General features: G+C 35.1%; 1 protein-coding gene across 1 annotated transcript in view; it reads right to left on the bottom strand.

Moving 5' to 3' along the window:
• Positions 1-25,129, bottom strand: part of LOC121967422 (glyoxysomal fatty acid beta-oxidation multifunctional protein MFP-a-like) — a 75,894-nt gene extending 50,765 nt beyond the window's left edge. The window contains exons 1-9 of the mRNA XM_042517634.1: positions 24,938-25,129; positions 24,026-24,097; positions 23,875-23,940; positions 23,737-23,793; positions 23,571-23,638; positions 23,407-23,488; positions 11,141-11,196; positions 10,765-11,067; positions 10,587-10,673 (exon numbers count right to left, since the gene is read on the bottom strand). Of these exons, the coding sequence (XP_042373568.1) occupies positions 10,587-10,673; positions 10,765-11,067; positions 11,141-11,196; positions 23,407-23,488; positions 23,571-23,638; positions 23,737-23,793; positions 23,875-23,940; positions 24,026-24,097; positions 24,938-25,034 (888 nt within the window). The 5' untranslated portion in view covers positions 25,035-25,129. The remainder of the gene's footprint in view (positions 1-10,586; positions 10,674-10,764; positions 11,068-11,140; positions 11,197-23,406; positions 23,489-23,570; positions 23,639-23,736; positions 23,794-23,874; positions 23,941-24,025; positions 24,098-24,937) is intronic.
• Between the last annotated feature and the right edge of the window lie 1,768 nt (positions 25,130-26,897).

The following is a 26,897-nucleotide window of genomic DNA, read 5'->3' as shown; positions in this document are numbered from 1 at the left end:
TTTCATATAATTATATAAGCAGCCAATTTCAGCAGTTAGCAGATTGCCTTTAGAAAATTGAGAAGATAGGTATTCAACCAAAGTTCTAACAGCTAATCAGTTTCATGATAAAAGTAACTAATGGTCTAAACCATTGGATAATGTGTATGTATGCATGTAGGTGTTTAAATAAATGTATTTGTGTTGATTCAAAATAAACCTTGTTCACCCAAAGTCTAGGTCATTTGAATAGCAAAAAAGGAACAAGAGATATTCAAAATGTTTATTCAATGAAATATCACAGAAAAGATAAGGAACTGACATACACATTGTGAATACATGGTTATATGGTTGAAAGTTGAAGCCCAGTACTTGTCTACTAGGGCTTACACACTCCACTAACAATCACATTATAAAATCCTTGGCATTGTTTAAGACGCAACCGCCTACGCAACAAGGGCTTACATACTCCACTAATTTGTCACAGTATATAATCCTTAGCATTGTTTTAAGAGGCAGCAGCTGCTTATGAGGTTTCGACAAAGGACTGCTCCGCCTGATTGTTAGGGCAACCAAGTTAGGCAACCTTTAAAAAGCCAAACGGACAGCCTAGGTGACCTAGGTGGCTCAATTCGCTTAGGAGGTTTAAGAAAATCTTAAGGAAAAAATTATTTTTCTTCTATAAGTTGTTAGAAAGTAATTGTAGTTCTCCAAATTAGCCCATCTAACACCTCTCTTTTATCCCAGCCTATCACTCCACCCAACTTGTGTCATCCTTTTTCACTCAATGTCAGCGGCATATACTAACTTTCAATTGCTTTACAACCATCTTTAATTCCTCCTCTTCCCTAGTTGTGTTCTTTTTTTCTCTTTTCTTTTTTTATCCATTGTTAAGTTTTTCAATTAATAAGCCCACCTAGATTTTTTTTTTCATATTGTGGTTATTTTTCTTGGTTAAATATGAAATATAAAATGTTTTATTGTTATATGTTTAGTACTTATGACTTGTTTATTTATAATTGCAAGCTTTTGATTGATTAAAAGTACAATTATTGTTATCGATAATATATATCTAGAGAGAGAGGAATGTTATATCGAACACCCCGTGAATTTGTTTGAAATTTTTTATAGACTTAATACTATACCGCAACCCCTAAAGTCAAAACCCTAAATGGCTACATACAAAGCTTCAAAAAAAATAAAAATGTTACGCGCCGCATAGTCGTGCACAGGCGTGTTGCGCAGCATAACTTCTACGTATGTGTGTGTGTCAACTTCTGCACATATGTGTGTGTCTATATCGATGATGTTCTCGTATTCTCCAACCCAAAGGAAGTATACTATGCACATTTACATCTAGTATTTAACTTATTTGAAACACATGGCTTAACAATCTCTAGAAGTAAGATAAAGCTTGCAATCAAACACAGACTTTTTGGGAGCAGAAATTGGACAAGGAAAAATCTCCCTTCAACCCCATATTACTCCCAAAATTTTAAGTTTTCCTGATAAAATGGAGGACACTAAGACACTTAGGTCTTTTCTAGGATTACTCAACTATGTCAAACAATATCCGAAAGATATAGAAAAAATTAGTGGACCCTTATATAATAAGACATCAATAACGTGACAAAAATACTTTAATCAATAAGACCTAGAATTAGTTAGACAAATTAAAGACATGATAAAACAAATCCCAATCCTAACATTACCACTTGATTCTGATTATCTAATTATCGAGACAAATGTTTGTGAAACTAGATAGAGAGGGGTTCTTTACCGAAAACCATTCAAATAAAAAAAAAGTAGCCTGGTGCACGAAGCTCCCTCCATGTGGGGTCCCAAAAAGGATCCATTGTACGTTGTCTTACCATGCTTTTTATCCCCGGAAGGATCCATTGTACGTCGTCTTACCCTGCTTTTTGCAAAAAGCTATTTCCAGAATTCAAACCCGTGACATTTAGATCACAAAGCAACAACTTTACCGAAAATATCCAAATATGAACCAAAATCTACAGAAGTCATATGCAGATATGCTTCTGGTCAGTACAAAGAAAAAGGTCATTTAACTTCTCTTGACTACGAAATTTTAGAAGCAATCTATTGTTTAGATGCTTTCCGACTATTCATTTATAGAAAGTAAGAAATCACAGTACGAATAGGCTGTGAAGTTATACTAAAATATAGCCAACAAACAAAAGGTTTAAGAAAAGGACTTAGTACCAACATATGGTAAAATTTGATACACAATTATCAACAAAGGATTAAAGATTCAATGGGAACATATTAAAGGAAGTAATAATTCCCTCGCAGATACACTTTCTAGACTTTTACATTAACTTCCTGACTTTTGCAGACATGGATTGACAAAAGAAAGTAAAAACTTTTGCAATGAAAACCATGAGGTTTGGCAATCAGAAACTCTAACAATTCACTCGCTATGAGGAACAATTCCACTTTACAACAAGAGAAAAGCTTGACCATATACAAACTTGTTTACTTGACAACATATGGAACATTCCTACAATCCCAGGTAGTTCGAATTACAAGATCGCTATTATCAATGCCTTGGCTAATTACTTTCAAACAACTATACAAAAGCTAGTTGGCAAAAAATTTCTTGTTATGTGGTATACTAGGTACACAAGCAGGAGTCTAGGAAGAAGTGACAATTGCTATCCAAGGGTGTGGGCATCCTTCCTTTCAAGGTTTCTACTCAAAAGCCTTTACTTCAGCTAGAAGAGTCATCGGACCTAATTTTTTTAACACTCTACTTAAAACTGGTGGAAAAGCACCAATGGAAATAGAGGAACGAGAAAAGACTTATACACAAGCCCTTGCAACAATTCCTAGCTCCACTCTTGCAAAACCTCCTATCCACATACCTACGTATTTAACTTTGGGATAGTTTAAAACTCGATGAAAAGCCACTTCAGCACAAAGGACATCAAAAGCAATAGTATTAGGCCTAACCAATTCTATTCCTGAAGATATTGCCATCTACATACGCACGTTAGCCGAAATATCTACCTTCCAAATTTTTACTAAGTTATGTGAAGCCTCAAGAGGTACCAAAAGGAATGACAATTATTTATGAAGCAGAATTCAGCCCCAAACTCAAATGTCAAAAAAGAAACAAAACTTGTGAAACTTCAAAAAAATACGAGTGTCAATGTCAACTCGTATATTCCTTTAGAAAAGTGCATATAAAGATAGATACATATGAGCCTACAACAGTAAAAGGCTTCATTCCTCTTAATGGACTATGGCCTTCTTTATAAATTATGGGTACATGATCCTGATTGTATCCAAAACTTCCCAAACAAACTTGGACAAATCATCTCTTTAGCTCTTGAAGAAGAAGAGACATATGTTATCTGTACTATTAACAGCTCTCCTCCAGAATAGGTAGATTTGAAGATTGAACCTGCTAGGCATCTTATCAAAATAGACATTGATGAGTTTAATGGACGACAACTAGAGTTTGATGACTATACTTCTGATTATGATATTGATTGGGATGTCTTCCCTTCATTAATGGATCAAGTTAAACATTGGAGAGCCTCTATCCAAGGATCCAACTGGATATGGGATCGACAAGAAGACCCTAATAAGTACCTCCTAGCCGGCAAAACATACACTGGAAAAATTTATTGCCCAAAGACATGGGAACCATGTTCTTTCTGTTCTCCTTCAAAACACAACATACAATATTACAACACTACCAACGAAAAGCTAAAAGATGGGCTCATAAAGCAAGAGCAACTTTAGCCCTTTCTAGTAAAGCTTACAGAGCAGCTCTCGCCAAGGCTCAAAGAAGCGAGGCCCAAGCCAACAACCCTTACAACCAACAAGCCAAGTTCCATGAAGCCTAGGGAACCAGTACTCCTTCCTTTTCTCACAGGTTGTCTTCCCTCTCTTTCCTCTCTTCCTCTATACAAGCTCTTCTAGTTTCAACCCAAGGGGACAAAGATCTCCCGAAGTGCAAGAAGTCTCAGCTAAGCAAGTTTCGAGTGTAAATCTGTTTATTCCTAAGTTAACAAAGTCCATGTAATGCCCATATGTTTCCATCTGGCTATATCGCATCTATGTAAAATATCTATGTAATTAACTCCTATTTTATGGTCTTATAACATTTCTATTTCTATGTTTAATAAAGTTATTTCTATGAAGAACTAAACATTATCTAGGGCAAGGGAGGCTTTGCCTTGTTTTCCTAAACTAACATTTACTCGCAGTCATGATTTAAGTAACCAAGAGGTGAACAATAACTATATAAGGAATAATACAAAGTTTGGTTGGTATACTGCCTAAATTCTTAAAATAGCCGAGGCAACGGTTAAACTGTGAGGTTCTTTATAGGTGAGGCTCAATGGAAGAAAAAGAGAGGAAAAATTAGGGTCGAAAAAATGGACAAAAATTTCTCGACCTAGTCTCTCCCAAAGAAAAACACCATACTTTTCATAATTACTTTTCACGTTTACTATTCACTCTTACAGTTCACTGTTTACTATTCACTTACTAGTTACTACTATTCACAATTATTGTTTACAATTACTATTTATTTTTTACAGTTCATGATTACTATTCACAATTACTGTCACAAACCGTTAACTTTGACACAAAGTATGAAAAATGCAAAATTTTACTTTGACATAAAGCACGCAAAAATTTGGTATTAGAGCCATCAGACCTTTTTATATGCCCAGAGAAAAGCAGTATAACCTCGTAAAATCAGATCATCCAACTTACTACTATTTGTGGTGCTACTTTTTAAGTCAAATGGTATGACTAGCCATTCAAAATGACCTTCTAGACAAGAAAATGATGTTCATTCTATAGAGTCTGGATCCATCTTAACTTGCCAAAAACATGATTTCATATCAAATTTAGAATACCATTTAGAATCTTGTATTTTGTTAAGTAGTTGATCTTTATCTGGAATTTTATACTCATCTTCTTGGCAATTATACGTTTGTAATTGAATATTATTCTAGATTGTCCTCTTTTCTATTCAGCTCCTTTATTTACTATAAAGGTTGGACTTCTATATCTTGAAGTACTTTGTTGGATAGCTCCAAATTTTAATAATTGTTAGATACGCATTGTACATTCTTCTATTTCCCAATTGGTGTAAGTAAGTTTTGTGCTTTTATTGTTAAATCAGGATTGATAATTGCCCGTTTGCAATATATTGTATCTCTTTCCCAATACTTAGTCAGATTATCACATATAATTTCTAACTTTTCTAGTCTCGAGACCACATTGTCTATATCTGTTTGTGTAGATATTAACTGTACTAGCTTTGCTAGGGCTAAAAAATCAACTGGTATTTCTAAATAACTGAATAAATCCTGAAAAATTAAGAGATCCAAAATACTGTGGTCGGCAGTGTCAAAAGAGATATAAATTAGACAGGAGCTAATACAAGAATTTTTATCCAGACACATACAGTGTGAGTTTGTGGTATTACGTTGAGTTTCTTATTCTTGGACTAAAGATGTAGGCATGGGTACGACCTTAATAGGAGGAGGTGCACAAGGAGCAGGAAGATTGGACGGAGGGGTATCATCCTATACGTATAGTGGAAGGATAGTTAGAGACAATAGGGGAGAGGATATAAGTAGAAAGAAAAAGGGCATAATCTTTGGTAAGGAGAAGGCCACGATCGGATTGAACCAGAAAGTTGAGGCCAAGAATAAGATGGATATTAGAGTGTAAGAGGGGTTTCATCCATAGTTTGGAGAGGGAAAGAGGACTGAAAGTATCACAATTGGTATAAAAACGAAGATGGACATTGGTGACAGACTTTGTACTAGTGAATGTTTTACCATCAAATTGTGTACTAACCAAAGGATGAGTAGTAGTTTTAATAAATGTGGCAGGTAATGTTGATAAAAGGGTTGTTTCATCGATAGTAGAGTTGGTAGCTCCACTGTTAAGAAAAGCATGTAATATAAATTCATGGTCGTGGATGTTGACAAGACAACGAACTGTGATGTCCATAGTGCAACTAGTATTATAGATACTTGGAGTTTTTATAAACACCATGTCTAACTGTTGTGATGGCTCTTGAAAAGTGATTCCTTTACCCTTATCAAGGGCAGGTGGACTTGATGGGCGAAGTTGCTTAAGTTATGCTTCGATTTGATTTAGTTTTGTCTCTAGGACCGCAATCCTTGTTTCAATAAGAAGCTTATGGGGCCCTTGAGTGGTTATGACTGGGATATGAATACCATAATGATTGTCTAGGCAAAGATTGCAACATTGTTTTCTACAAAGAGAACAAGTTCCTCGTTTGTCTAAAGAAGGATAATAGCTACATATAAAACAGGGGATGTTTGTGGTTCCTGTTTTTAATGTCCACTGATTGGAGCAGTCTGAGTGGGAATCGGGTATATGCTGGGAGGAAAGCCCTTGTTGTAACATCATGTCTACATTTGGTAAGCATATCTCTTCCCATTGTTCTTCCAAATTCTCAAGGTCTTCTTGTATTAAGTCCATATTTATCTACTAATCTTCGTAGACTTGGTAGCAAGGAATTTATTAAAGTATAGTCAGAGGAAGAGGGTACTTCCTCTATCTCTTCAAAGGAGACAATTGAATAGATGGAAGAAGTAGCCGAAACATCTGATTGTATTTCGACTAGGTCCAAGTTTGTACAAGTAACTAGTTGAGCTTCCTAGGTATAAAGGTTTTTCTTTGTAAGATATGTTGAAGATAGATATCTTGGTTCATGGCAAGCAAAACATGTAATTGTATTAGCAAATGTCTTCTTAGGTTTAAATTTTCTTACATGTTTATATGTTTATCCGTGTTTAAGTATGGTTTCTTTTTTCTACTTTTTCTTGCAAAGTACTTTTTCTTTGATTTTTCTTTATGTTTTGACTGTATAGTTCTCATAGGTTGTTTCCCTCGTCTCTTATAGTATCTTTGTTGATTAAGACCGTATTGTTGTGGTGTATAAATTTGACTAAAAAATCATAGTGTTGATTTTTAAGTTATTTCTGTATTTGAATGTAAGTACATTTTTCTTTTAATACTACTATAATATGTTGGATCCGTACTCCTATATTATTATATTGTGGTGGGACTTTTATATCAGCCTAGGCTTTATGAATTTCTTTTCCCAATTCTCCTGATAATTTACTAAATAGTCTTTCTCCCAATTCTAGGTTACAATAATTGCTCGAGATTGCTATTAAGGCTACAAAGTCGTTACAAAATGGTTTGATTCAATTCTAACTAAATAGCTGAAGTTGTTCCAGATCTCTCATTGCTTCTCTTTGTCTTAAGTCTAATCTGTATTATCATCTTTTGTTGTTAATAATCTATGGATCGTGTAGCAAAAATTTAGGATGTTATTTCCTTAGGCTGTCATTCTAGCAATTTCTTCGGGAAATTTGTTATAAGCTTCCCATGCCACTCTAGCTACATCTCCTAAATAGTTTTCTCCTATGCGTATCATTGCTTCGCCTGATTCAATGTCTAGTTCATGTTTAGCTTGATAGTCCCTTTGGACTAATACAATCCATTGTTCTAAATACGTGTCATACATTTGAGGGTCATCACATTCAGCTATATTTAATAACACTGAATTTTTCCCAAAATAAGTAATTTCTAGTGGTTTTCTTTTTCCTATAGTTCTAAATAATGGATTGTTGTTTGTGTATGGAGCAATTCCTGTTCTAGGCGGATGGCCTTAGCCATAATCTCTTGCTCCCATGAAACTTTCATGATATCGTACTGCTACAGGGGGTACATTTAAGGGTGTCCTAGAGGTCCCGGTTGATTATGCTGAATTCATAAGATTTTGGAGTTGTTTTCTGGCAATGATATTTTGCTCATCATCATAATAAAGTTCCCGGTCTTGATTTAGTCTTTGCTGTTATTTTTCAAGATGTTCAAATTCTATTAATTCGTCTAATGTTTTATAGGTTGTGAGGTCAGCTAGGTTATATATGTATTCATCTAAATCATTATAAAATCCTTGATCTTCTTGTTCTTTGTTAGTAGGTATATTTTTGATATTCATTAAGGTAAAGTTTTCTCCTTCCTTTTTCCTCATTTGTATTTTGTAAAGTAGAAGGTTGGTAGTCATTAAATTGTTTGTTAGTAGGTATAGTTTCAATATTCATTAAGTTAAAGTTTTCTTCTTCTTCCTCATTTGTATTTTGTAAGGTAGAAGGTTGGTAGTCATTAAATCTTATTATCATCTTTCCGTGTGTATTTTTATACATGATAGATTCTGTAGGTATGAGTGTTTGCTGTTATGGGTTGAGTTCTAGGTTTCGGAAGGATATGCCTCTGGAAGTCAAAGCTTTAATAATAGTATTAATTTGTACTTTAAAACTATTATTGATTTGTGTCATTGTCTTTCCTAAGAAAATGATATCAATCTGAAGGTTATGTTGTAGGAAATTTCCATAACCTTTGGCTTGAATTTTGATTTTAATATGTTTTACAAAATCTGCAATTGTCATGTTAAAATTGGAACAGAAGTATGTAATGCCAAGATTGTTATTCATGTCTACCTCAATAAGTCCTATGATTGTTTTTTCAGTATCTGAAAATTTGTAGTCATATAAGACTAAAAAGACTTTTGTTCTTATTCTTTTTCTCGTTAATCCTATAAGGTCAAACACTAGTAATCCTAGATGGATATAATTATATCTTCTTTGTAAAAGTATTTTTGTAGGCTCATCTGTCATAATGGTTAATCTCTCTTCCCCTCCATCTGGTAAATGTAGTGGTTGAATCCTATGATATCTGTAAAGTGATGTGGAAAAAGATAATCTTCCTTGGTTATATAATCTTCTTGGATTCATTGTATTTAATTGTTCATTAGAAAAAATTTCTAAATTATTTTCCATATCTATTAAGTCTACTAATTGATATGTATTTGTTGAGGTACTATTTCTTCCTTTAGTTATAATGCTATCTAGCCAAGAAGTTGTGTTTTTTTTGGTCTGTCCTCACATTGTTTAAGAGGTGCCTGTAAAAGGTCAGTTTGTGTTCTTGTCAAACTCATTGTAGGTTAAGAATGAATAAGTTTTAGGTTGCTTTTTGAGATTATAGTTCCTCTGGATAATTTACTTAGATCTCTTGTCAGATTTTTTATACTTTCTTGTCACTCTGTAGCCTTAGTTGTCTTTTGTAATTGGGTCTCTAGGTTTAACAATTTGTTTTCTATTAATGTAATTATGTGATGTTAGTAAGGCTAATATTGTATCGTTCTGTTGGATTAATACTTGATCTCCTTGTCCAGTGACTTCAAGGTTGTTATAACTGTTTTCTTGTGTTTTTGAGAATTGTTTGGAAAATTCTAAGGCTCCTTGTCCAATGACTTCACGGGTTCGAATTCTGGAAACAGCCTCTTGCAAAAAAACATGGTAAGGCTGCGTACAATGGATCCTTCCCGGGACCCCGCCTAACGGGAGCTTTGTGCACCGGGCTACCCTTTTTCTTCATAGTAAGTATTTTCAAAGTTTAATTTGTTCATTTATATTTGATTTCTTCAAGCGTCAGATGTATTCTTTTGAATTCTTCTGTTAGTTGTGTTTGATTAAATTGTAAGTAGCTCCTTTAGGTATATTAATAATTTTCTGGGTTCTATATTAGATTTGTTTAATTGAGAAAGCTTGAGTAGAGAGTCCTGAGATGTTTTCAAGAAATCTAGATTTTGTTTAAGGCTACTTAGCAACTTTGTTTGGTAATGTAATTTTTCTGTTAACTGTTCGATGAAAACTTGTTATTGGTCTTGTTTTGCAGTTATACTTAAGAAGCGCACGCAGGACAATCATTTTTATTTTAAGATATTTCTATAATTATTTTATTGTCAAGCTTCTAGGCAGGCCTACTCCCTAGTGGCTAAGCAATGGGTCATTTGCCTACCGCTTGGATCTACCTTTTAATAGCTTGGTCCTTAGGAAACAGTTTAGAGGATAAAACGAAAATGATATATCTAATTTGCGCATTCAATGACTGAACATAAACAATATATGATATAAAGTTATAAACATCATTCTGCATGACTCAAAAACAAACATTGTTATATCATCCCGATGCAAGTGAACAATACACAATTTCCATGTTCAATTAGTAGTACCCACTTCAATTCACAAGGTATTTACAGGCAAAAGAATTCATCAAAAACCCCGGCAATGATGATATATCTAAATCTAGTAGCTAAACCAGACACCTTTTGTTAGTAAAAAGGGAATGCAATTGAGTATAAATGTTCTTATGAGTTATATAAACCAATTAAAAACTAGGTCCTTGAAACTAAATGTAATTTATCTTTTTGTTTTAATAACATTTCCCTTAAAGCGTTCTTTCTATGTGTGATTTTCATCATTGGTTCTGCAAAAAAGGCATGTAGAAAAACAAAGACACATTCAAACTCCATCTATATGATCATATAATTGACTTTCAGTCATTTTGGAAGTGGCAATTTGTTCTCTAAGCAAGATCCTATGTTATTAAAAACTTGAACTACTCATTGGAAAAGCTTCAGCATGAATTCCTATCGAAAATTAACAGTTATGGGAACAACGAACTATGCCAAAGTAGAGGCAAGAGAAAGGCTATGGAACTAGTATTTAAACCTTTGATGTTGCACGTAGTGCGAAGAACACATGAACTAAACTCTTGCACGTGTCAGATCGAACAAGTGTTTGAAAGGAGTGGACTTCCTGCAATAAGAAAAGTTAATTGTCATTAGAAACTACTTGAGATGCATCCATCCAACTATATTCTACTATGGTACAAGTGAAATTGGTTTACCTTCCACAATCCAGCACGAGGACCAGAAACTATGCCCTCTTCAATCACATCAATACAAACCAAAGGGTGTAGGAGATTGGCAGCCTGCTTTTGAGCCTGAGCTCTTGCAAACTTTAGAATTTCCCTAGCATCTCCAAGGGATTCTAATTTATCAGTTTTATAAAGACTCTTGATCCATGGTTTTCTACACTCAGCAATTTCCAAAGCCCAGTAGCGAGCTGTCTTCAACAATTCATCAGATGATGAGAGAGCATCAACCAGACCTATCTTGTATGCTTCCTCTCCTTTCACGGACTTGGATAACTGCAAGAGATGGACATAGTCATATGCCGAAAGACCTCCAAAAAGAGAGTTAAGGAGACAAAACTGATTGTACCAAAATAATTTCAAGTGCTTTGGTAAGTCCCACAAGGCGCGGAAGGCGCTGTGTTCCTGAAGAACAAAAAAAATCAACTAACCATCATTAAAAACGGAAGTATGGCTTCTTTCCATGTCAGTATAAGAGGAACAGTTCTGAATAAAATCAATATACTACACAGTTCTTACATAAGAAAACCATAGTAAATGATGATGCTTTGTTAAGAATTAAACCTTTCAAAAGTTCAACCATTGACCTAATTTTATATGAATAATGTATTACGTGACAGATGGCTCCATGAAATCTAAAAAAGGTACCCATAAATAGGCTTCTTCATAGAGTTGAAGCCAACATCACCAAACAGATCCAAGGTTTAAAATTTCAAGTCCTAGTTTCAATTTATATTTTTATAAATATTTGATTGTTATAAATGTTTGTTATCGAGTCATATATGAGATGCTGAATGTTGAATTTAAATTTTGATATTATCTTATGAAATATTTGATGCTTATTGAATAAAAGTCGATTTAGAATTAACTAAAGTGTTCAAAGTAGACATTAACTAAAGTGTTCAAAGTAGACATGGCACGATCAAGTAGGTTTAAATTAAATTTATTTTGATCCGTTTAAAATTAAACTAAATTTATATATAAAATAATTTGATTTATTAGTAGTATATTTTATGAAGTTAGAAATTATATTATATTTAATATTTTATCTTCCTTAATAATTTGTTGCTCACCTCCTTAAAGGTTTTTTTTTCTCTATGTTTATCCTGTGGACAGATAAAAAAAAATAATCATCCTTAACAGGTATATTTCTCTTTCTTTACTCTTGTACAAATGAAGGGAAAAAATAAATAAATGAAAGAGGGATTAATAAGGAAAAAAATTAATGGATGAAAGAGGAAAAAAAATTAAGAAGAAAAGAAAATTATCTTGGTGCAGGAAGCACCAAACGATCGAACCTGAATTTTGATTATGTCAAAGGGTCCAAAATTAAGTTATCTTTTGATCTAACAAGGTTGATTGAGCTTGCATGAAAGTCCTAAGAAAGTCCTAATGGATTCCAGGCAGGTGGAAAACCCTAGAGGTGGTAACCCTAGGTCCTAGGGGGCGGTAACCCTAGGTGATGGAAAGTCCTAGCTGTGGTTAGGTAGATGGAAAACCCTAGGGGGTGGTATCCCTGGGTCCTAAGGGGTGGTAACCCTAGGCAGAAAGTCTTGGCGGGTCGAGCGCTTTAGGCAAAATCCTAGAGTCAGAGACTCTAGATGAAAACCCTGGTGGTCGCGGACCATGTGGAAGTCTGAACGGGTCGTAGAGCGGGCGTCCAGCATGAAGACCTGAAGTCTCGAGTGCTGAGGAAAAGTCCAGTCGGTCTGAAGGACCGGTCTGGCAACATGTAACTTCTCCTGAGAGGCGTAGGTGAGGGCACATTCTCCGGTGAGGAAACAATAGGCGTTGGTTCGACCTAGGGTTTCTGGAGGAAATCCGAAATCAGAACCGGACAGTCCGAAGGCTATCAAGTTATTGATTTATATAGTATTTGTTATTTTGTCTAACTCTATTTTGCAGGAAACTAACAGTTTTGCAGGGTTGAACTTAGTCTTGATCGGTCGACCGAATGTCTGGATCAGTCAACCGAACCTAAGTACAAAGCATCAGAATTCCAACTCTCGGTAAAGTGTTGACCAAAGATTCGGTCGACTGAGCCTCGGGATTGATCGACCAAACTGAGGATAGACAGAGACTCATTCGAGCCAGGTTGATCGGATCGAATGAGGCAAAGATCATCAGTTGATCGGTCGACCTAACAGCGGGATCGATCGACCGAATGAAGGCTCTATTCGGAGAGACGGCATCTGGACGGAAGGACGAGCGGGTTCAGTAGGTTCGATCGACCGAATCATGGGATCGATCGACCGATCCGAGTCGAGTCAAAACTTGATCTCGAGATCAGAGGATCTAGATTAGGTTTGAAGAGGCTATAAAAAGAGGTCTCGGCCAACACTTCAGAACACCAAAAATCAGACTACTTGCGCTCCTGTGTGATGCTCTGAAACACTTCAACAACGCTCAACTGCTACACTGACAATCGACGAACCTTTCCATCATCTTTGTATTGTCGGTAACTTAGTTTAACATTGCAATTGTACTTGTTCTTCTTGTAAAGATTTCTCGAGCTTATAGTGGTTTGCCCAACGTAAGCGATCAACGATCGCGGGCCTTGGAGTAGGAGTCGTCACATGCTCCGAACCAAATAAAAGAAACCTGTTAGCGATTATGTTTGTTTCTTTTCTTTATTCCGCTGCGTTATTCTGAGTTTTCCGAAACGAATGAATTAGCCATGCGTGCTATCTCCCCCTCCCTTTGCACGTCATCGATCCTACAAATTAATGGAGAAAGGAATCACTGTTTAAAAGAAATTTTTTCAATTTAAAATTAAAAATTAAAAGAAAACGACAGAAATAATAAAAATTAAACAAAAAATCGCAGCTACTGCGGCAACCTAGTGTTTGCGACCAAAGATGCATTATTGTAATGAATATACATCAAATGAATATATTCCATATTTCTACGTAACTGTAACATCAAAGTGTTGGATCGAGTCGCACGTGAGAAGGGGGTGAATCATGCGGTTTTGAAATCTCGTTCTTTTCGATTTTCAAATCAAAATACGAATGCAGCGGAATAAGAGAATAGACAAATGAAAAACAATACGAACACAAACGGTTTACTTGGTTCAGAGCCTTCGACGATTCCTACTTCAAGACTCAAGTCCCGCGGACCTATCAATAGATAATCTACTAAAAAAAACCTCTTTCGATACCTCCGGAAGAAGAGATCGAGTACAAAAAGATCAGAAAAATGTAACAGACTAGACTACACTTTCCGTTTACAGAAATTAAGTACAGAAAAAATGACTTTGTTACCGACACGTCAGGATCAAATCGAGAGAGCACGAGTGTCAATGTCGATCTACAGGCTACGATCGGAAGTCCTCGGAACAGTTGTCGGGCGCAGCAGTTTCGCAGCAGTTTCGCAGCAAGAAGTCAAAGAAGTCGGAACCTCAAATAGACGCGTAGTAGCTCGTATAGTAGTTGTTGGTTGATGTTTGGTCGAGACTGCCTTATAAAGGGGCCTTATAAAGGGCATGGAAGGCGCCTTCCATTGAAGGTGCCTTCAACATGGTAAATCTGATCCTGACTTCACTATGCCTTATCTGCAACGGGGTCCAAAATTTATCCCTAGGAAGGCGCCTCAAGCCATTGAAGGCGTCTTCCATGAAAGTATGAAGGCGCCTTCCAATGTTTGAAGGCGCCTTCGGGTACTGTTCATCCGAAGACTTTTTGCTTCTTTTTCCCTGCAAGTTGTGTTAGTCCAAATCTAAAACATCTAACCTGCAAACACAGTGATAATAAGGAATAATAATTAGCTCCCAAGACCAGGAACTAGTTAAGGTCTCAAATTAAGGATCCAAAATGGACCTAACTTGGATCGACGCTTACTGTCCCTCAACCGAAACGCGTCCTCACTTAGTCACTCTCCTCCACTTACCTTTACTTACCAATTTGTTGTTGGTTGACTAGCCTCTTAACCCACCAGGTCTTCATGCCAACTATCCGGTCCGTAGACCCAAAATGGACTTCTGCCGGTTGTCCAGTCCCACGGACCCAACCGATCTTCTCGCCAGATATCCGATCGGCCTGTTGACCTATCTAGACTTCGCACAAACTATCTGGTCTCATAGACCTAGCTGGATTTCTGCTTGGTGTCCGGTCCTACAGACCATCAATTCCTACACACTTGGTAAAGTAATCAAATCACAAAAACACCCAACTTAACTCACTTGTCATTCATCAAAACCTGAGTTAGACAGTTAGTGCAAACTACACCAACAATCTCCTTTTTGATACAATGACGGCTTGGGTTAAAGTTATGAAAAGATATGCAAAAACATATATGAAAAATAACAAAAGAATAATCTAAGTTAGTTTCGTTTCATTCTCTTGATCATTTTAGGGTTAATTTATTCTTATTTTCTTTGATTTTCTAACTTAAACTCTTAACCTCCCCTTTAGCATTCATCAAAAAAAATTGCACAGAGAAAGTAGGCAAGTTACAAAAAGTGAGTCTTGCAAATTAAGCACGGAAGATCAAGTTTGTCAATTTCAAAATTTGCAGGTTAATTGGAGGGAGTAGTAACTGTAACCAAAGACAATTAATTTGTTTTGAAAAATACTTTGTAAAGTAGCTTTCAAGATAGCTAAATTTATAAAGCTAGATTTGACAACTCATTTTAATTTTTTTTTTTAAAAAAATCTTTGGTTAGGTAAGCAATAATCTTTTTCAAAATCGGGAGTTTGAATGTTTTAACTTGAAATGCTTTAAAAAATATTTTCGAAGTATGTTTAACTTAGAAATAGTTTTGAAATGCTTAGAAAAAGTTTTAAACCAAAAATATTTTTAAAATATTTTTCAAGCACAATTGATTTGTAGGATATAAGAAAATTGAAAACACGTTAACAAGAACTTTTCAAAATAGGTTTTAAAATGGTTTTAAATTATCTCCCCAGGACCTAATATAAAAATATTTTAAAAAAACGTTCTTAAATGTCTAACCACTAGTTACTAATTGACTACTAGATGATAGTAGTTTTCATTTGGTTAGTCAAGTTAAGTAAATGCATCCAGTTAGTGTTTGACTAAAAATGGATCACTTAACTTGATCAGTGTTTGGTATTTTACGCTCAGATTATGTTGATGCACTAATATAAGTATCTTAAGCCCAGGCAATCTGCCTACGCATCTCACATCGTTCTAAGTTTATGAATACGCAATCAAGGTAAACCTAATGTGTTTGTGAGATGCTTAAATCCTAGATCTATAAGAACATGCTTTCTATGGGGTTGACCTAGGCTCAAGCTAAAATCAATTTTGAAAATTTAAGAAAATGGTAGTTTTAAGATAAGAAAAGAAAAGATTTTTCCTTAGAATTTTTAAATTATTTTAAGAATTTATTTGACCTATTCTATGAAACATATTCCTAATTGGGCGTAATTTACTAAATTCACTTTCAGGGAGAGGTTTGGTAAATATGTCAACTAAATTTGATTTGGACGCAATGTAATTGAGTTGAATATCACTGTAGTTACATGATCCTGATGAAGTGATGTTTGATTTCGATGCGTTTAGTTCTTGAATGATGTACTGGATTTTTTGATAAGTTGATTAAACTAACATTATCAATTAGTACTTTTGTATTTTTAAGGTTTAGATTGAAATCTTTTAGGATGTGCATCATCCATAATAGTTGTGCAACGCATTCTCCTATTGCTATATATTCCGCCTTAGTAGTAGATAAAGTGACACGATGTTGCTTTCTACTAAACCAGCTACAAGTGATGGGCCAAGTAATTGGCAACCACCACTTGTACTTTTTCTGTCTAATTTGCAGTAGGCATAATCTGAGTCAGAAAACTCTATAAGTTCAAAATTAGTCGTTCTAGGGTACCACATACCTCGTTGGAAGTTCCTTTTAACTATCTAAAAATTCTTTTAATATTGGCTAAGTGTGACTCGTTGGAACATGTTTGGTACCTTGTACACATACTAACTACAAATAGAATATCAAATCATTGGCAGTTAGGTATAGTAGGCATCTATGGTGCTTCCGTAATATTTGAGGTCTATATGTTTTCATTTGGATCGTTATGTAGGATTATGTGGTGGACATTGGAGTTTTAATTTCTTTTGAGTTTTCCATGTCAAATTTCTTAAGTAATTCAAGTGTATATTTTTGTTGATCAACGTAAGTTCCTTCATTTGTTTGTTTGATTTGTAAACCTAAAAAGAATGTTGGTTGTCTTACTAGACTCATTTCGAATTCTTGTTCCATCAATATTATGAATTCTTGTAGAAGTTTTAAATTAGTTGACCCAAATATTATATTATCTACATAGATTTAAGCTATAAAGAAATCTTGATTGACTGTTTTGACAAATAGGGTTGGGTCTACTTGACCTTGTTTGAAGTTTTTTGAGACTAAGTATGTGGTCAACCTCTCATACCACGCTCTAGGAGCTTGTTATACGTCATAAAGGGCTTTCTTTAGTTTAAACACATAATTAGGGTATTCCAGGTTTTCAAACCCTAGAGGTTGACCTCCATATACCTTTTCCTTAATCAATGCATTTAGAAAGGTTGTTTAACATCCATTTGATACAATTTGAAAGTTTTATAGGCCGTATAGCTTTAATAACATTCTAATTGATTCAAATATGACGACCGGGGTAGAGGTTTCATCGTAGTCAAATCCCTCAACCTGACTAAAACCTAATCTGACTTTGTTTCTAACATCTTCCCCTTTTTCATTTAGCTTATTTCTAAAAACTCATTTTGTTTCTATTAGTTTTTTGTGTTATGGTAGTGGAACTAGACCTCATACTTCATTTCTTTCAAATTGGGTCAATTCCTCTTGCATAGCTAAAATCCAATCTGGATCACTTAATGGTTCTTCTATTGTTTTGGGTTCAATGTTGGAGATTAAGGTTATTTGGCTTAGGTTTCTAAAGGTTGATCTAGTTGGTTTGGGTTTGGGTTAACCCTTATTGTTCTAATTGGTTCATTTTCTTGGAGTTGATGTTCCTCTTCATATTCTTGACTTAGATTTTCGCTTGCTCCCCTTGACTTGTGCTACCTCTTATAAAGTTAATTGGTTGTTTCTGAATTTGTTCTAAGTTCGGGATAAATTCTTCAAACTTTACATTTGTGGTTTCCTCAATTCTTAGGTGGCGTTTGGTTAAATGATGGGAATGACTATGGGTATGGGTTTGATAGTAGGGTGGAATGGGAATAAGAATGGAAATGAAACCCATCAAGTTATATGGGTTTGGTTGATTCCCATAAATCTAGTAATCATTCCCAAAATATCATTCCCAAACCCACAATTCAAACACTATCTTTTACTATCATTCCATTCCCTCATTCCCAAACCCATCAACCAAACACCCCCTTAATGTATTTTTGTTATATACTCTGTAACCTCTACTGTTTAATGAGTATCCTACAAAGATTCCATTTTCTACTTTTGAGATAAATTTTCCTAAGTATTCTCTTGTGTTTAGTATGTAAGCTGGGCATCCGAACACTTTAAAGTATTTAATATTAGGTTTTTTATTATAATAGAATTCAAATGAGGTCTTATTATAACTTTTATTTATTGTGGTTCTGTTTTGTATATTGCAGACTGTGCTAACAGTTTCTGCCCAAAAATATTTTGAAAGTTGATATTCATTAGCATTGTCCTACAGGCTTCAAGTAAGGTTTTATTCTTTCTTTCTACTACTCTATTTTGTTAGGGTGCTTTAGGGCATGAAAATTCATGATGATAACTATTTTCAAGACAAAAAAAAATTAAAATTGTGATTCTTAAATTCACCTCCGTTATCACTTCTCGTTTAATTCTTTGGTCTTTCTCGTTTTTAGTTTGTTTGCAAAAATTACTAAACACTTCAAAAGTTTTATCTTTATTTTTTAAGAATTTTACTCAGGTAAATCTCGAGTAATCATCTATTATTACTAGGCAATAAAGACTCTCATTTATGGATTTGATTTCATGGGAGTCAAATAGGTTCAGATGCAATAATTCTAGTATTGAATTAGTTTGAGTTTGATTAGTTGATTTGTGGGTTGATTTGGTTTGCTTCCTTGTTGACGAACATTACAGATTGTTGAATCTAAGTTAGATAATTTTGGTAATCCTCTAACTAAACCATTTAATTTTGTTAAGTTTCTAAAGTTTGTGTGGAACATTTTTCTATGTCATAATCAGGTTTCTTACATTTAAGTGAAGCAATGGTTAGGTTAATTGCATCGATGTTGTCTTTTCTAAACCCTTTTAGATTTATGTTAGGGTTATCTATGTGCTTAATTAAGTATCAGTAGATAGGAACCTAACTTTATATCCAACTGACTAATGCTAAGTAGATTGTATTCGAAATTTTCAACAAGTAATATTTTTTTAACAATAAAGTCAGTTTTGAGTTCAATATTACCTATCACAATTATCTTGAGTTTGCTGTTGTTTTAGGCAACTGTTCCTAAGCTTTTTTTGTATGTTAGTTGAGTGAACTTGAAACATCCACTATCCAATATCCACTTTGTTTTCTACAAAAGGTAGGAGTTATTTATCAATTTAATACATTAATTTGAATTTGAATTTTAATTTAAGTTTTAGGTTAAATTTAATTTTAAGTTTTAATTTATGTTAAGTTTTAATTTATGTTGAGTTTTAATTTTAATTTAGGTTTTTAGACTTTAATTTATTTTCGATTTAATTTAATTTATTTTAATGTTAATTTAATTTAATTTAATGTTAATTTAATTTGATTTAATTTATTTTAAATTATTTTAAATTATTTTAATTTATTTTAATTTAATTTTAAATCCTTAATCATCTCACCTGCAATCAGGGAATCTTATAATTTTGTGAGATGAGTTAGACTGAATTTCAGAGTTTTGTTTAAACTTTATGTTAGATTCAAGTTTGGCTTTGGATTCAATACATAGGCATTCTTTGGATAAACTTTTAAGATATAGTGAGTCACCTGGACATCATTAGTGTAACCATGCCTTCAAAATTTTTCACTGAACTTATTACAAAACTTTGGTCTAACCAGTTAGGATTAGTAAGGGGTAGATTCAGTTAATTCCACTCAGCCAAATGCACCAGGTCGAAATCATATCTTCCTAAGCATACATAGACAAAGTTTCCCTAACCTACTATCATCCAAAACTTCTCAAGTACCGTAAGTTAAACTATTGTCTCTATTTAGACTAGTCCTAATTACCCATCCAAGTAAATTATTGATTTTGGAAATACCAACTAGTTTGGAGCCTCCCCTGAATTATTGAGTTTTGGCTTTTAAGTTTTGGGTTTATATCGATAATTATAATAAACTTGATTATAGTTTGAGTTTAGATTACCTTTGGTTTTACTTAATTTAGGCTAATTCAATTTTATTTGATTCCTTTGGTTTGAATCTATTGAATGTTTAATTTTTGAGTTTGAGATTGAGTTAGTTGATTTATTTTGATTTATGTAGTGAATTTTATTTCTAGGCACACAGTATTGATTGAGTCCTACTTGCGTGGTTAAGCACGCTTTCGGAACCTAGGCCTTGGTTTCATTTTTATTTTGTTTGAGTAATGATATAAATGTTTTGTCAGTTGAACTAGACTTGTTTCCGAGTCCGGACTTATTGTGCACAGCTCTTTGTGATCAAGTATCATATCAAGGTACTTGGATCTAGTTGTGAATTTCTCTAGTAGTTCTTTTAGTTCAACTATTTCGCCTTTCAATTTGAAATTTTCCTCTTCAAGTTTTGCAACTTGAGTTGGGATTTCAGGTTGAGTCGGCTCAATTGTTGAGTCTGAATTTAGTTGTTCATTAAGTATTTTATTTTCTGTAGTTAGTTCGTTTATTTGATCTTCAGATGCAGTCAATTTCTTATGTAAACATTCTATTATTTAAAAAACTTTTTACTTAAAGTAAAATATACCTCATCGAAACCTTCGAAAACGAGTGCGGACTCGTGGCTCGATTCGAGTTCGGACCCATCTTCTAATTCACTTTCCGATTCTGATCCGTATGCCATCAGTGCGAGGTAGTTGGTGTGCCTTGGTTCGTCGATGTCTGATTCTTCTGCGGATGATTCATCCCAAGTCGCCTTGAGGACTTTTTTCTTCTTGAGATTCGGGCAATCGATCTTGTAGTGTCTCTTTTTGTTGCATCCAAAGCATGTAACGTTTGTCTTGTTGTTGGAGTTATAAGTGGAGTTAATCTCTACAAGTCCTTTTTGGTGAAGTTCTTCTTTCTCCTGGTGAACATTTTTCCTACCAGGTTCACCAGGTATTCTTTATCGTCTGAGTCAGGGTCAAACTCGATTTCAAGATCCAGCTTGGTTCTAGATTTTTCTTTTGACGTTCCTGCAAGAAGAGCAATATCTTTCTCAGGTTTAACGTTAATCTGTTCGTGTAGCTCTAATTCACAAAAAAGTTGGTCTAATTTTAGTTTAGATAAGTTCCTCGAAATTTTGTAAACATCCACGATGGATGAGGGAAGGCATTTAGGACATACCTTATCAAGTCTCGGTTCTCCATCTGATGATCGCTTATGTGGAGCCCGTTAAGGATATCCTTTATCCTCGCGTGTAGTTGACAGAGAGATTCTTCTTCCTGCATTTTTACGTTAAATAGCTTATTTAAAAATAAATCCCTTTTAGTTACCTTTACGTCGTTGGTTCCCTCGTGTAGTTCTATGAGCTTGTCCAATAGCTCCTTTGCATTTTCGTGTGGGCCAACGTGGTTTAGATCCTCCTTTGTTAACTCGCACTGGATTGTGTTGAGGGCCTTGAAGTCAATCTGGGCCTTCTTCTTGATTTCCGTATTCCAATTTACCAAGTCCATTGGAATTCCGGCGTTGTCAACTGGCGCCTTGTACCCTTTGGTGATGCTAAATCATTGGACAAAGTTAGTCTTTAGATAGACTTCCATTCGCCTCTTCTAGTAGGGGAAGTCGTCTCCTTTAAAGAGGGGAGGACGAGCAATGTTATATCCTTCGTTTTGGGTGAAATAGAAAACTAAAGATAGGTGTCAAGACTTGGTCTTGGATTAGCATAGTTTTGCAAAGATAAAACAAATATTGAAGAGCTCGAGTTGTGTTGCACCTACTTCGAGTTAAAACCGAATGAGAAAAATTATCTGAAGTGTAAAGTTTTACCAATTCGAATAAAAAGAGAAAACACCAAAATCCGAAAACGATTCCCCCGGCTTGATTGGTGGTTGCACCAATTCAGAGCAGAACTCTGAGAACTTTGATACCACTTATTGGATCGAGTCGCACATGAGAGGGGGGGCGAATCACGTGGTTTTGAAAATCTCATTCTTTTCGGTTTTTAAATCAAAGTATGAACGCAACAGAATAAGAGAATAGACAAATGAAAAATAATACGAACACAAGCGATTTACTTGTTTCGGAGCCTTCGACGACTCATATTCCAAGACCCAGGTCCCGAAGACCTATCGATAGATAATCCACTAAGAAACCTCTTCCGGTACCTCCGAAAGAGGAGATTGAGTACAAAAAGATCGGAAAAGTGTAACAGACTACACTTTCCGTTTGCAGAAATTAAGTCCAGAAAAAATGACTTTGTTACTGACACGTAGGGATCAAAGCGAGAGTGCACAAGTGTCGATGTCGATCTGCCGACCACGATCGGAAGTCCTCGAAGCAGTTGTCGGGCGCAGCAGCCTCGCAGTAGATTCGCAACAAGAAGTCAAAGTAGTCGGAACCTCAAATAGACACGTAGTAGCTCGTATAGTAGTTGTTGGTTGATGCTTGGTTGAGACTGTCTTATAAAGGGCATGGAAGGCGCCTTCCATACCCATTGAAGGCGCCTTCAACATGGTAAACCCGACTTCACTGTGCCTTTCTACGACGGAGTCCAAAATTTATCCCTTGGAAGGCGCCTTCAAGCCATTGAAGGCGTCTTCTATGAAAGTGTGAAGACGCCTTCCAATGCTTGAAGACGCCTTCGGGTACTGTTCATCCAAAGACTTTTTACTCCTTTTTCCCTGCAAGTTATGTTAGTCCAAATCTAAAACATCTAACCTGCAAGCATAGTGATAATAAGTAGTAATTAGCTCCCAAGACCAGGAACTAGTTAAGGTCTCAAATTAGGGATCCAAAATAGACCTAACTTAGACCGACACCTACTGTCCCTCAACCGGGATGCGTCCTCACTTAATCACTCTCCTCCACTTACCTTTACTTACCAATTTGTTGTTGGTTGACTAGCCAACTATCCGGTCCGCAGACCCAACTGGACTTCTGTCGATTGTCTAGTCCCGTAGACCCAACCAGTCTTCTCTTCAGATATCCAGTCGACCCATTGACCTATCTGGACTTCGCACCAACTATCCCACTGACCTAGCTGGATTTTTACCTGGTGTCCGGTCCTACAGACCATCAATTCCTACACACTTGGTAAAGTAATCAGATCATAAAAACACCCAACTTAACTCACTTGTCATTTATCAAAATCTGAATTAGATCGTTTGTGCAAACTGCACCAAACACAAAGATTTTGTTTAGGGATCAAGTTTCTGACATCAATGGAACAAGAAAAAGATTTATTGCATAATAATTCAGTCTAAATAAAACAATGTCTGCAAGAAAATTTTTCATGTGCCTATGATTGTAAAGATAATTTTAGAGAGAACCTCCAAATCCTGGGATGATTCCAAGCTGAAGTTCTGGCAGACCTAGTTGGGCTGTTGAAGTTGATATGCGTGCATGGCATGCCTATTAGATGAGAAAGATATTATGTCTGTCATTGAAATATGATCTAATGTGCATATGCAGAACAAATAACAATGCATTATACCATTGCAATTTCCAGTCCGCCACCAAGAGCTAACCCATCTATGGCAGCAACTGATGGTTTTCTTGCGCCTGAGAAGCATAACAGCCATTGCAAGTTCATGATAGAAATCACCAGATTTGTACTTTGATACACATGTTTAACATAAAAAAAGACCCCCATTAACTACCTTCAAAAGTGTCAGTGATGACATCTATTGAAACATAGCCAACCTTCATTTGCTCAGCTGTTGAATTAGTAATTAAACAAGAGAATATGATGTAAACAAGTTGACAACAGTTATATATGCAATGAGAACCAGACATACTTTTCCCACTTTGAACACCACCAAAGGCAGAAATGTCAAAGCCTCCTGAAAATTTACCCTTTGCACCTGTATAATGTCAATATAAGATGACACATGCAATCACAGAGGCTACAAGGTGCTAAAGAATATTAGAGCTCAAGCTCGCACACACCTGTAATAACTATTGCCTTCACATCATCTCTGCTCAAAGCTTGTTCATAACTTCCTTTCAAACTCAGCAATACTGGAAATGATATAGCAGAAAAGGTGAAAAAAAAAATGGAACCAAAAGACATAACATTGCTAACCAACCAACAATTCATATATTCTTAGGAAAGGCTGAGAAAAGTATCATACAAAAACCTAAAATTGGGAATTATGCAGTGAAAACAACAAAAATATCCCAATGTTTGTAGTAAAACAACGAAATTAAGAGTCAAAGAGAAAAGCAGAGAATAGTCTAGTATTCTGAGTGAAATAAAGAAATAAGGAATCAAAAACAGATTTTTATCACCTTTATCAGTTTCTCATTTTATTGCTTCGAACAGTTTTTGACAATTTTCTCTTATTTATGGATCCATGTCTCTGTTCATCTAATGGATTTTGATCAATCCCTGTGAATATCAAAAGAAAACAAATTTTTCCTTAAGTTCTTGACAAAGGCCTTCCTAAATTTGTCATGTTGGGAGTTCCTAGTCAATGATCTTCATACAAATTCCGAAGACATGCTAATGGCCCCTTGTAAGACATGCTAATGGCCCCTTGTAAAAGTAGAACTTTTCAACTTCACCGTCTCCATAAATAAAACGCAATGGGTATAAACAATACTATTGATTGTTATAATATCATATTGACCCAATTAAATTATAAGAACATCATTTATTGAGAAAAAACATAGGAAGAGGTAGATATTTTAATTCTTTGAAAAAAAAATCTTTAATAATGGAAACTATATATCCAACTACAAGCCAACACAACGCACTTAAGCAGCGAAGAAGACGGAGATCTCGGCAATATGCTACATGACCAAGAGCAACAGAAAGACCCAGGCAGGACAACAAAAAGGGAGGGGAAGAGGAATCACCGTCAAGTGAGAGGGAATTGACGGGTGGGTTGATGATTGTGATCAGGGCAACGCCGTCAGCTCCCACCTCCATCACCGTTCTCCCCATGCTCGCCATCGTCGCCGCTGACTTTTGCTCTGCTTCTTCTTCGGAGGTTCACTTCGATCTGTTCGCCGATCCCGTGATGAGGAGGACAATCGAGACTCTGCTTATAGACAGGGAACATTGATGGTAAGGAAGCGTGGGCCATAGATGCGATGAAGGGATGGGGGCCTGGCCTGAGTTGGGTGGGTGGGATCGTGGGGGAAGACTGATCGGTGGCTGATCCCGAATTTAGCAAGTGATCGTAATATTAGTCAACATTAAATAGATTATATGAATATAATTGCGCAGAGTGAGACACAAATTTACTATTAATCAATATACATTCATTTACAGGTTAGCCAAGTAACTTAATTTAGCAAGTGGAGTAATATTAGTCATCATTAAATCTATTATATGAATATAATTGCGCAGAGTGAGACACAAATTTACTATTAATCGATATACATTCATTTACAAGTTAGCTAAGTGACGTAATTTAGCAAGTGAAGTAATATTAGTCATCATTAAATCATTATATGAATATAATTGCGCAGAGTGAGACACCACTACAAAAAATAAGGTATTTTGGGATAAAATTAGGGATGAATTTAAAAAAAAAAATCGTTGTAAAAAATTTAGGGACAAAATTTGGGACGAAAATTTTTTCGTCCCAAAATGGTTGATGCTAACTTTTGGAACGAATTATGGATTGTTGCAAATTTGGGAACGAATTTGGGGACGAATTTGGCGACGAATAAAATTTTCGTCCCCAAATTCATTGCAAAAAAGTATACAAATTTGCAACGAAAATTATTTTTGTTGCACACTTAGGAACGAATTTGGGGATGAATTCACATAAATTTTCCGCCAAATTTGTCTCTATTTTTGCAACAAATTTGGGGACGAATTCGGTGACAAATTATATTTTATTGTCAAGTTTGTCCCTAATATTGCAACGAATTTGGGGACAAATTCGGTGACAAAATTTTTTTGTTGTCATTTTTGTTCCTAAGTTTGCAACGAATAATAAATTTGTTGCAAAACTGGCAACGAATTTGGCAACAAAAACTTGTCAAATTCTTTGATAATCATAAGATAAATTTTCGTCCCAAATTCTGGGACGAATTTTGTTTATTCGTCCCATAATTCGTCCCAGATTTTGGGACGAATTTTGTGGATTCGTCCCAAAATTCGTCCCAGAATCTGGGACAAATTTTGGAACGAAAATAATTTAGTCCCAAATTACGATAGAATTGGGACAAATCATTTTCGTTGCCAAATTCGTCCCTATATCAAATATTTTTTTCCAGCTTCAATTTATTTCTGCAATACAATCCAAATACATAAAAACCAAATTCAAATAACAAATAATATGCATTCAACACATCCTAATTTAACATTCAACACATCCTAATTTAACATTCAACACATCAACTCATAATTCAAGAAATATAAATATTTCAACAAAGTTTACAAGATCCATCTTGTTCAACAAAGTTTACAAGTTCAACGACCCAATGTTTTATAAGTCCATCATCCATCCAACAACACTAAGAATACATATAGTCATCTTCGTGTGCCACAAAATCTTTGATCCCCATCAAATCTCCTTTGCCTACATAACAACAGACAAATAAATTAGATTATGTGTAACAAGAAAAATTGTAAATATTATACGATATGGCCATGTAAAAAGAATAATTGGAAACAAAACATAAATGTGAAATTCCTTAAACATTCTAATAAAAGCCCTAATTCTAATAAAAGTCATATTTACCAACGATATGAATCATCCATGTCATAGCAACGGTAAATAAAATTATAAGCATTATTTTGAAGCTAAGTACATGTATCGTAACTATGATACAACATAATATAATTGGCACATCATATAGA

This window comes from Zingiber officinale, chromosome 1B, assembly GCF_018446385.1.
Source record: "Zingiber officinale cultivar Zhangliang chromosome 1B, Zo_v1.1, whole genome shotgun sequence".
In the NCBI taxonomy this organism is placed as follows: Eukaryota; Viridiplantae; Streptophyta; class Magnoliopsida; order Zingiberales; family Zingiberaceae; genus Zingiber; species Zingiber officinale.
The sequence above is the reverse complement of the archived record's forward strand: the minus strand, read 5'-3'. Positions and strand labels throughout refer to the sequence as shown.